Source organism: Sesamum indicum, linkage group LG13, assembly GCF_026168435.1.
Source record: "Sesamum indicum cultivar Baizhima isolate 11 linkage group LG13, ASM2616843v1, whole genome shotgun sequence".
NCBI lineage: Eukaryota > Viridiplantae > Streptophyta > Magnoliopsida > Lamiales > Pedaliaceae > Sesamum > Sesamum indicum.
Window position 1 is genome coordinate 14,725,995 of NC_142669.1, and position 12,590 is coordinate 14,738,584.

The window sequence follows — 12,590 nt, forward strand, 5'->3', positions numbered from 1 at the left end:
GTGTTTGAAAAAAAAAATTAAGCACAATACTTTTTTATAATAATAGAATAGAGAAATAAATTTATAGCAAGAGAAATTGAAAGAATATATATGTATAATTTTAAAAACTAATAAAATAAAATAAAATAATATTAAACAATATGGTGAATACAAAATTATTGAGAGAGTTAGTTGATTAGAAAATAAAATATCTTGTGAATAAATAAATATGTTTAACGATGTCTTTGTTCATAAATATTTTATCACCCAAGAGTAATGTAACCCCCGACGCAGAAGGCATTGCACTTCTTTTTTATAAGTCGATGAAGTATTTATAAAGGATAAATCCACACGACAAAGAAAGTTTTTTATCGTCCTAGTAAACTATTTCACAAGGTGGGTAAAAGCTGAACCTTTATCCAAGATATCAGAAAAAGAAGTAATCAAGTTTCTTTGGAAAAACATCATATGCCGCTTCGGCATTCCCTGCGCCCTAATATCCAACAATGGACTCAGTTCTCGGGGACCAAACTTAAAGACTGGTGCAAGGGATTTGCGATCAAACAGTTCTTCACCTCACTCAGTAATCCGCAAGCGAATGGTCAAACTGAAGTCACCAACCGATGATCCTCCAACACCTGATGACTCGATCAGAAATCGCCAAGGGGGCATGGATGGATGAGCTCCCTAGTGTTTTGTGGGCATATCAAACAACACTGAGGACCGCCAGGGGAGAATCCCCATTCAGGCTCTCTTATGGGACGGAAGCCGTAGTGCCTGTGGAGATAGGAGAGCTTAATTGACGGGTGAAACATTACGACTCAAATTCCAACGAGCAAAGATTAAGGTTGAATCTAGATTTTATCGAGGAGGCTAGAGAAAGAGTCGCAGTACAGGTTGTTATGTACAAAGTTAGAATTGCTAAGGCGTCATAACGCAAGAGTTAGGCCAAGAATAATTTTTAGAATAATTATAATAATTAAATATTTTAGTTAATTAAAATAATATTAGATAATTATAATGTAAAAATATATTTTTTGGTTGATTAAGAATAATATTAGATAATTATAATAATTATTATATTTAAATTAATCTATAACTTATAATTACTATAATTTCTTAAATAATATTAGATAATTATAATAATTATTATATTTAAATTAATCTATAACTTATCATTACTATAATTTCTTAACATTTATATTAATGTATATCTAAATTTGAAAAATAAAATTTAGTAATTTTTTATTTTTTGTACTTTTATATTTAACATAAATATATTTAAGAATAAAAGAATTTGTATTTTAGTAGAGATGAAAATACAAAAAGAAATTTTTAAAAAAGTAAATTTGATCATAGTAATTTTAGATATAAATATAGGGGCATTTTAATCAATTAAAGTTAAAAAATACCAAAATACTCAAAAAAAATGAAGCCCAATTGCACTTCAGGCACGTGCACCCAACCTTCCATTAGTTTCTAATAAAAAGAATTTTTTTTACTAAATTTATTAAAATGCAAGGGGAATTTTAGTTATTTCAAGAAAAAACAGAGGGATAAAATGGAATTTCACCAACTTTTACTTTAAATCAACTTAACTGAAGCAATTCAAAGAAAAAGTTGTAAAAACAAAATCAGTCTTTTCATTCTCTTTTCAATAATAAATAGATAAGTACTTATTTTAAAGGGATAATTATACTCCCCTAAAAATTGGTGTAATTATATGTAAACTCCTTGTCATTTCAAAAATTACATTTAGTAGCCTTGTATTTGTTTCCGTCTAACAAATAGATATCTCTATTAGTCAAAATTTATTGAATTTGATAAAAAATATTAATGTTTATTGTCGATTTATTTATTACTAATTTATTGCAAATTAAATAAATGATGAAACTACCCTTATAACTGTGAAGATATATCCCCTCACATGCATCAACATGTGAAAGATATATAAGGATAATTGATCATAAAAGATTTATTTGACTTGCAATAAATCAATAATAAGTCAATCAGTGTTAAATATAGATTTTTATTTCACTTGTTTTGCTAATATCATAAAATTCAGTGAATTTTTGACAGACAAAGAGATTTATGTGTTAGAAAGAAGTAAACATCATAAACATTAGATGTAATTTTTTAAACCATAAGAGATATACAATTAATTTATACAAAACCTCAGGAAAAGAGTATAATTATCCTTAATTTAGACATTTCCGGATTAAGGTACTCGAGGAAGTGGCTTTGTTCAGCACAACGATTGGGCCTCTCGCACTGAGTTCTGCAGGTTTCAGTTTATTTACTTAAAATAGTCCATTTTGATAAGCCCAGTCTCATTGTACTTGGAAAAAAGTACTGTGGCCCGGATTATAAGTCCAATGACTAAACCCTCAACATGAGACGTGCGATTTTGGCTTCTACCCTTTTATAACCAATTTCTTGCAACATATTTGTGTTTGTCGGTATAGATGAAATTATTTTGTTGTTATTTGATATTTTATTATTAATACTATGTTTTGAAATTATGAAATGAGTGTCTAGAGACAATGGTGGGTTGGATCTTAGGTTCTCAACAAACCTTCCCAGATTTGCCATAAACATCCTTTCATACAGTGTCTGTATTGTTATATTTTTAAAACTTTATTTACTCTGTGATATGAGTTATTTGGATGACAGAATAAAAAAAAAAGAGTACATATATTAATTATACTATATTTACTCAATTTGTTTGAATCTAATTATTTAAGCGGAATAGCGATTTGTACTAAGTTTGGGGATAAATTCGGGCCCTCGTAATGCAAACTAAACATCTTACAAGAGAAAAAAAAAATACTAGTAGAAAAGATATTAATTTATTTTTTCTTCTTTGCAAAGTTTATGGGCATTTTAGTCCAAATAAAAATTATCTCATGGCTTAGTTGGTACATAGAATTATACATGATAGGATCCACTATCAAGCATAGTGTGTTGTTTGATTCGTGTGCTAGGAATCAATGACAAAATAAGAGTTCGATATATCAAACTATGGTACGTGTGATTATGAATCCCACCTATAAGCTGTGATACACAATCCCACTTATCCTGCTACATCGGATTAATTTGGTAGGTGACCAAAATGTCCCCTATCTTCTAAGCTCTTAATTGAAGTAGGTTCAAATTGATAACTATTAATGATAAATAAGATATGGTTATTTTTCATTTGTGTGTTAATAATAAAAGTATCAATCATTTTTCTAAACAATTAAAAATACAAATTATACACATGCATCAATATGGTATTATTGCTAGCTATTAATGAAGGTGTGGTTTTTAGTTTTTACCTTTTCCTTTTTGGTTTCAAGAAGAAAATATTTAAATCAAAAGTCAATTTGATTAAATATAATAATTAAATCTCGCAAAAGATGATTATGAGTTTATTTATCCTAATTAATATTTTTTTATTTATTTTGGCCCAACAACTTGACGAGGTTTTGTTACGCAGCGGTTGGAGGAGGATGGAGTAGTTTGACATGTACTCCGACCTTAAAAGCGTCCCAATTAGGACTTTTCTAAGTCATAAATTGCGTAACTTAAGCCGCAAATTATGGATTCTTGAATTACAAAATACATACATTTATACTAATATAAAATGAAAAATTCCTTTACAGTTACAAACAATAATTAAAAACGTCACAGCATTAATTTTTGTAAAATTAAAAATAACCTTTAACTGATAAGATGACTAACTTATTCATTTTTTTTAAATTTTACGTTCATCGATAAATTAGTCATAATTCTTACTTACTTTTTCTTTTAATATAATGTAATTTATATATTTCAGCAACGACGATTTGTGACACCACTATATCAATTTTTTTTTATGTTGATAATACCTTTTAAATTGATTTTCTTTTTTTTTTTTTCTAGAAATGTGATAAATTGCTTTATATATTAATTGTTATTATTAATTTATTTTAAAATTTAAAAAATTATTTATTATATGAGTATAAAAACTGCATTCTGTTAAGAAATTGAATACTGAAAACAAAAATAGAGAGAAGAGAACCCATGGGAATGCAGGAAGCTTTCTGTATTTCTGGAAAATTATGAATGAATGTAGAGGAAGAAGAAGACCTTTGTTCTTAAATAGATACAACCCACCGCCTCAAGTGTAAGTAACCCCTAACTGCCACAAGCATCACGTGGCCCAACACAGACATAATAAAGGACCAAGCAAATGAGTGGACAAAGTGCAAAATACAAAAAGAAGAAAACCTAATATGTGAAACACAGTTCATCCTATATCCTTGGTCTAACACATCAACTTCGTCTCTAGCACCAAGCTCATCACCAGCATCAATGGCAGCAGCACCAGCAACATCATATACTTCAATAGCCCCCCACAAGTGGTTTTGGGGGCAAGAGAAACCAGGCCCAACTTGGACATGAAAAAACTGAACGCCTTCAAAGGAAAGACCTTAGTGAACAAATCAACAAATTGACCAGAGCTACGAGCATGAACAAGGGAAATGAACCCCTCCTTATAAGCATCTCGAACATGGTGACAATCCAATTCAATTTGCTTGGTTCGTTCATGAAAGACGGGGTTAGCAAGCATGTGTAGAGCAGCCTTATTGTCATAGAAAGATCAATGGGCAATTGTAGGGGAACACTAAAATCTATCAATAGATATGAAATCCACCTCAATTCACCAACATCACAGCTAAGCTACGGTATTCCACCGTGGAACGAGACATCATTGATTGCTTCTTGGTTTTCCAAGAAATGAGAGCATCGCCAAGAAATATACAAAACCCAGTTAAAGAGCGTCTGGAGTCAATGTAGGATGCCCAGTCTACATCACAGAAGCCTTTGTGAGTAAATGAATTAATAGAAGGCAAGAAGAAGCCCTTGGAAGGACAACCTTTAATAATGTCCATAGTATACTTAGTCTATGATAGACAAATGCTAGTAGAATTGCTAGCAATTTCCGAGACGAGTTGCATCACCAATTCTTTAATAGTAAACAAATCATGAAGATAATCCTTAATTGATTGAAGAAGCAGCATCTAGCCCAGTAAGCAAGATACCATCCACATGGACCAAGAGTGCAGTGTGCAAAGTGAACAAACAAAGATCATGAGCCAATTGGGTGAATTCATACTCCTGCAATTTGACATTCAACTCTACATTCCACTGTCATGAAGCTTATTTCAAGCTATACAATGAACGTTCCAACTTGCAAACCAAATCTAGTTGAACCTGGTAACCTTCTGGGGGCAACATATATAGATCCTCATCCAAATAACCATGCAAAATTGCATTGTTAACATCCAACTACTGTAAATTCTCAACCATTAGTTGTAGCAAGTGTTAGGAAAAGCCTTACTGTTACTATCTTTACTATGGGAGAAACCCTTCAACCTGACTATACTCTTTGGCAACTAGGCGTGCCTTGTATCTTTCCACATTGCCATCGGTCCTCAATTTTGTCTTGAACACCCATTTGCACCCAATAGCTCTTTTGCCAGCTGGAGGCTAAGTCAATATCCATGTATGGTTTTTCTCTAAGGCATGAATCTCAGCCTGCATAGCTTTTCTCAACTCTAAATATTGAACAACCTCTGTAAAAAAATCGAGGCTCCTACAAAATTAATAAAGAAGCCACAAATGACAAGTATGTAGTTTTGGTGGAACGCAACAAAGAAGGATCATGATGATGACTAACAAAATTATTTAGCCAAGCAGGTTTATGTGTGACTCTATTTTATCTTTTGAGATGTGGAGAATTATGAGGACGAGGAGCTAATATGGATGTCTTAGTTTGAGGAATGGCTGGAAGTGGAGAATGGGATTAACTCTGTGAGGAAGAAGTTTGATCTGCAGAAGAGGTAACATCAGAAATTGATTCAAGTAGGAAAGATTCAGAGTAGATAGGAGCAACTAGAAGAGGACAAACTAAAAAAGTAGATGAGTTACTAGAGGCATAAGGAAAAACATCCTTGTGGAATATGACATCTCTAGAGGTGAATGTGGTATGCTCATCTAAGTCATATACCTTGTAGGCCTTTAAGTTAAGGCATATGCAAGAAATATACATTTATGTTCTCTTTTATCAAATTTGAACTTATTGGGATCAAGATAAGTAGCAAACCAAAGGTAGCTAAAAGTTCGAAGATGATCATATGAAGGAGGAATACCAAATAGTGTCTGAAATGGAGAGATCCAATTTAGTGTTTTGGTTGGAGTTTTGTTAATGAGGAAGGTTGTAGTAAGAATGGAATCTCCCCAAAATTTGATTGGGGGAGAAGTTTGAAATAAGAGGGCTCTTGCAACGTTGAGAAGATGTCTATGTTTTCTCTCAACTCTACCATTTTGTTATGGTGTATAAGTACAAAAAGTTTGATGTATAATGCCCAAGTTATGGCACAAGGATTGACAATCTTTGTTTATAAACTCACACCCATTATCAGACCGTAGCATCTTTATCTTAACACCAAACTGAGTATCAACCATTTTACAAAAATTGGAGAGAATGAAAGGAATTTGGGACTTATGTTTGAGGAGGTAAGTCCACAAAGACCTACTGTAATCATCAAGAACACGAGCACATAATTGCAACCTGAAACTGTTGGTGTTTTGTATGGCCCCCATACATCCAAATGGATGAGCTAAAAAGGTGTTGAAGCATGAGAAGCACTCAAGAGAAAAGACTCTAGATTGTTTAACCACATGGCAAATATCACACATAAAGTCCATTGAACTACCAGAAATCTTACAATCTGAAATGTGAAGACGGGGAAAGTGGCAATAAGTAGCTAAATATTTAATATTATTTTTTAATAATTAATTTTTCATTTAACAAAGTACTAACAATTTTATTTATTTTGTAGGAGACGTTCTAGAAGATGTTGGAGGATCGTCAGCCACAGCCCACAGCCGACGCCCTCGATGCCCTCACCGAGTCCGAGGCTTTGGTGGTGATGATGGAGTGCAGATGTGGCTAGCTGCAGTCAGAGACAAGAACAAGAGCCACATATTCACCCTTGGTTCTGAGGCCCATGTCTCCAGTCACATATTCACATCACCATCGCTACTGCCACCGCCGCTAGACCCAATCATGAAGGACCGCATCAGCTGTCTCGAGATGATGATGAGCGACATAATGGATATGATGCTGGATATACGGGCCTCCTCATTCACTACAGCATGACCTCCGACGAATTCCCTAGCCGAGAATCAGGACGATGCTGACGAGGACCATTTAGATTAGGTTTTATATTTTTTTTTGTAATTAAATAAAATTTTCATATTAATATAATATATTTTTACTTTTTACATAATATTTATTAAATTCTATTATTTTATATTTATCAATTAGTTAAATTTATAAATAAAATTAATTCAAATTTCATTAAATTAAATTTATTACATCAGAAAATTTATTAAAATGTATAAATTTATTTATTTATTTAAAATTTATTAAATATATTAATAATTTATAAAAATGACCGTTTCAAAACTCGCCCCAAATCCCACATTTTTTTATAGTGTTAGTGCAAGGTAACATTTTTTTCTTTCAGACGAGCAATCTATGTAACATACATTCATCATTCTCGATTACTCTCTCATTATAGCTCGATATGTTGGTTTTACGTTCTTTTCTTTGATTTTATTATTCTAAGATCGTGTATTAATTTAGGCGTTGAAAAGCTAACAATTTTTTTTAGGTCCTCGTTCTAAGCTTTCGAACGAATCCTGTTCAACAAATACCGAGTTGATGAATTGTCTCCCGCTTACAACTTTTTCACACACAATTTCATTTAAATAAAAAATATATTTAATTTAACACTAATATAATAATTGAAGTATTATTTTTATCAAACAAAAAGATATATTAATTTGATACACTAAAAATTTAAAATACATTTTCATAAAAAAACCTTTATACAACATTGGAAACATATATCTTTTTTCTCTTAAAATTGAAAATTAAAAATGAAAGCAAAACCAATGGTCATTCCAAGTTCCCAATCGCCCAATTCCACGGAACTGCCAGGAGCAACGACACCGTTTGACACTTCCTCCGAACCAAACCAAAGTCTATAGTAGTCAGTAGTCACTGGTCAGTCGCAACTCATTCACAAAGCTTCCATCTCAATTCTCAAAGCCCACTCCGCCACCACATTTTCCCTTCTTTCTTTTCGCTAATCTACGCTTTGCCACTCCATTTTTCTTGATTCAGCAGTATTGATGGGAAAAGGTGGGGGCTGTGTCCCTAGCAAGAAAAAGCTCCCCGTAGCTACCACCATCGCCGCCTCCTCCGCCTCCGGCAAGGAGGAAGAGGACAACCTCCCAGAATCCACCCCACCCACCACCACCAACGACACCGCCGCTGCCGATGAAGCTGTTACCACCATCCCTTCCGGCCCCCTTCGGAATCTGAAACTCTTTATAGTGTTTTACTCGATGTATGGTCATGTGGAGGCACTTGCTTGGCGGATGAAGCGGGGGGCCGACAGCGTGGCCGGCGTCGAGGCAGAGCTCTTCCGGGTGCCGGAAACACTGCCCGAGGAAGTACTTGTCAAAATGCGGGCCCCGTCGAAGGACGATTCGATCCCCGTGATTGGATCGCCCGAGGATTTGGCGGGCGGTGACGGGTTTCTGTTCGGGTTCCCTACGAGATATGGGTGCATGGCTGCGCAGATGAAGGCGTTCTTTGATTCGACTGGACAATTGTGGAGGGAGCAGAAGCTTGCCGGAAAACCTGCGGGGTTCTTTGTCAGCACCGGGACTCAAGGCGGCGGCCAAGAGACCACTGCGTAAGCTCCTTATTCTGCTAGTGTCTTCTATATGTATGTAAGTAAGCCTCTATTTGTTTTCCTTTGTTATGGCTATGGAATTGGAATGTTTTTGCTTTCATTTATAGTAATAATAACATCTGCGTTTATGCTGGGGTATTTGGCTTTTGATTTACCCTTTTTCATAATTTCGACTGTGGGAATTGTGTACGCTAAATGTATGCTAAAGCATAGAATTAGCATGTAATGCCTGTTTTCTGCAAAATATTTGCTCATCTGTAAATGTAATTCTAAGTTAGATGCACATTAGGGATGATATCTTACTTGTGAAATCGTCTACAGATTTATTGAACTGAATTCATGAATCCTTCTTGCAAAAATCATGGAATCACTTGATTGTCTGCACATTTGTCGAGTTTATTTCATGAATCCCTCTTGCAATGTCATGCAACAAGTTAAATGGGTTCTCACTGACAAGATTTTTGACTGACAATGTATGGCATAGCCCTGCATCCACTCTAAGCACAGTGTGAGACTCCATTTATGAGATATACCAAGGTTTAGTTTTTGCATAAAAAGAAACAGAAAGCTCGGAAGCATTAGCAGATTTGGGTTGGAAGAAAACTCATGAATCTTCTTCCTTAGCAAAGTCCTCATTTTTGCACTACATGTCATTTTAATATGTCATGGATTCTGCACTGGGGAAACAGGCAAGATATAGTTTGAAAGTGACCCATTATGAATTGGAGAAAGGCATTTATTTCTTTGTTTCTCTCTGTGTGTGTGGGGTGGGGGTGGGGATTCAGGGGTTAATGAGCTCAAAAAGTGAAGTGAGTTTTGATTGTTTATTTTTGTTTCAGCACTGATCTATGCCATATAACCCCTTTGGCCGAGGTTGCGGTGAACAATCACAAACTAGATTTCTGCCTTTGTCTTGTAATATTTAAGTTCCCAAAGGTGTGATTTTATAGTAAGTTATTCAGAATTAGGAAATTGTGATGCAAATGTGCATGAAAAAATTGCTTCTCTTTATTTTATTGCTATCCAAATGAAACTGGATGTGCATCAATGCAATGTCCTTTTCTTTTCTTTCTTTCTTTCTTTCTTTCTTCCTTTTTCCTCCAAAAGAAGGTGATACTTTAATGGTTGACCTTTTTGGGTTAATGCAGTTGTATACTTTAAAAATACTAATTCTTTTTGTTGTAACTTGTCAATATTGGTCAAATTGTGTGGTGCACGTCCTGATACGACTCTATAAACCGTATCCATACTTATCTTTGATAATTTGCCAAGATTCTTATCTTGTTTCTCATTATTTGTTTTTCGGAAAAATGATGTCTAACAAAATTGCTTCTCTTTGTTTTATTGCTATCCAAAATGAAACTGGATGTGCATCAATGCAATGTCTTTTTCTTTTCTTTCTTTCTTTCTTTCTTCTTTTTTCCTCCAAAAGAAGGTGATACTTCAATGGTTGGCCTTTTTGGGTTAATGCAGTTGTTTACTTTAAAAATACTAGTTTTTTTTTGGTTGTAACTTGTCAATACCGGTCAAATTGTGTGGTGCACGTCCTAATACGACTCAATAAACCGCATCTGTACTTATCTTTGGTGATTTTCCAGAATTCTTATCTTTCTCATTAATTTTTTTTTTCGGAAAAATGATGTCTAACAAATACAAAATGGTTTTATAGATACTTGAAGTTGTTTGGAGTAGACTAGAAATATAAAAGATCAAGTGTCATTGACTTTACCTATTTTATTTAATGGCTGCCCAAACAGGAATCTGTTGAGGAATTGGTGGGTCCTTTCAGAGTTTCTAAACTATCTGTGAAACAATAAGGTATATTGACTTTGACGGGCAGTAGCAGGAGGGTGTGCATTATAGAGTTTTGGCACTTGTCTTTAGTGCTACATTTTGGAGGAAAGGTTTGTTGTTCACATCAAAGAAAATGAGATGTCATTTGGCTCTTAAAGGATACTGATAAACTTCCCATCATCAAGAAATCATTTTGTCGGTACTTGTTTACTTGAAACAGGAAGGATTTATTTCCTTTTTTCAATGTTTTTGCCTTTTTGGTTAAGTCATTATTTATTTGAGATGAATTAAAAATTAAACATCTCTTTTGCTTCTGTAGTTGCCATTGTGTATATTTTTTCCTTTTCCTCATTCTATTTATTTTGCTTTAGTTTGGTTTGGGAAAATGAAGACAAATTGACCATGAACTTGGTGCTTCGGGAGATTGATTTGAAATATTAGGATCACAAAGTTGATGGTGCATGCTTATTTGTATCCTTTCCCTGTTTCATGGTATAGTTAAGCTGGTTAGTATGCTGTATACAAAACATCAGCTGCTGAAATAGCTGAAATGAAAAATTTATCCCTTAGTTTATATATCTCAGAATTTTATTCATGTCATCCAACATGCAGACTGTAGTTTGGAATAGTTTACCTGGTCTTACAAAGTCTATGGCACTTCCTGCTATGGTTGACCCCAAACAATGCTCAAAATGCCTAGTGTTTGCATGTGTCTCCGTGTCACTGTGTGTGCTTATATGACCATAGTTTGTTTACTTATAAGGATGGTTATTCAATTTAAATATGCTTGTAGATGTATTTATCTTCCAATTTCTTCGTTTTGTCTGAACATTTAATCCTGCTATCAGCATTTTTGGTGGATTGTCGTGCTAGCAGATGATTATTGATAAGGGCCTTGAGATTTCAACCTTGAACTGAAACTTTGATTCCAGGTGGACTGCAATTACTCAATTAGCTCATCATGGAATGTTGTTTGTCCCTATTGGGTACACTTTTGGTGCCGGTATGTTCAAAATGGATTCTATCAGAGGGGGTTCTCCATATGGGGCTGGAGTCTTTGCAGGTGATGGCACAAGGGAACCAAGTGAACTGGAGTTGGCCCTTGCCGAGCATCAGGGCAAGTACATGGCTGCTATAGTCAAGCGGCTAGCTCCCCACTGACAGCTTACATGTATATTGGGCTTCGATTTATTAATTTGTTTCATGTCAGCTGGAGTATCTCATTTTGCAATTCGTATTGCCCTTCATTTATTGATTACGGAACCAGGAATTGTGCGTAATTTTCACATTGGTTTTGATGTTTTCTTTTTGCTCTTGTCTCTTCATTTTACTTTTTCTGGATTAGTAACATAAGTGTACATGTTTTTATACTTGGTGATTGATTAGAATGTAATAAGCAGTGGGTGTCTTGTTGTTCTCTTCCTTCTGTATATTGTACTCTTTCTATTGACTTAAGTTATATACACCATCAGTGTACACTATATATTAAAGTAAAGCACATTCTTTTGTTGTTTTAAAGATAAATTTTGTTATATAATGAAATCGCATGTACAACAATTCTACTTTCTCAAGTCTTCTTCCATGCCATCCTCCAAATTCAATACACTCTCAATACTTTTATAGAATCCGACCAATAATAAACTAATAATTTAATACGAATCTGTTCAATTACCAAATTGGGCAATGCTCTTCGGGCTCCTTTCCATTTGTTGAAAGATCCTTCTATTTCTCTCACAATATATGATGCACTAAAGACGCCAATCAAAACTCGATTTGCAGCCTTTACTGGATGTTTCCCCTGTCACTTTCTAGTTGTCCATTGCGTGGCATATCCCATCTAAGCATATGCCATCATCACTTGAGACTTCTCTAAATCGCCCGAATACAAGTCAAAAAATAGATGATCATGGTATTCAAGAGCTTGCTCAGAACAAAACATACAAACCAAACCAATATGTTGCAAACAAGGTTTGTCCAATGTCAGTAAACGACCCTGAATAGCCGACTACAACATGGTTA

At 34.4% G+C, this 12,590-nt stretch overlaps 1 protein-coding gene across 1 annotated transcript; it reads left to right on the plus strand.

The window, feature by feature from the left end:
- The first annotated feature begins 8,061 nt into the window (after positions 1–8,061).
- LOC105176181 (Quinone reductase family protein) lies at positions 8,062–12,001 on the plus strand. Its single transcript, XM_011098911.3, has 2 exons — positions 8,062–8,777; positions 11,504–12,001. The coding sequence occupies exons 1-2, from the start codon at positions 8,209–8,211 to the stop codon at positions 11,730–11,732; spliced, it is 798 nt and encodes a 265-aa protein (XP_011097213.1). The 5' UTR covers positions 8,062–8,208; the 3' UTR covers positions 11,733–12,001.
- The last annotated feature ends 589 nt before the right edge of the window (positions 12,002–12,590 follow it).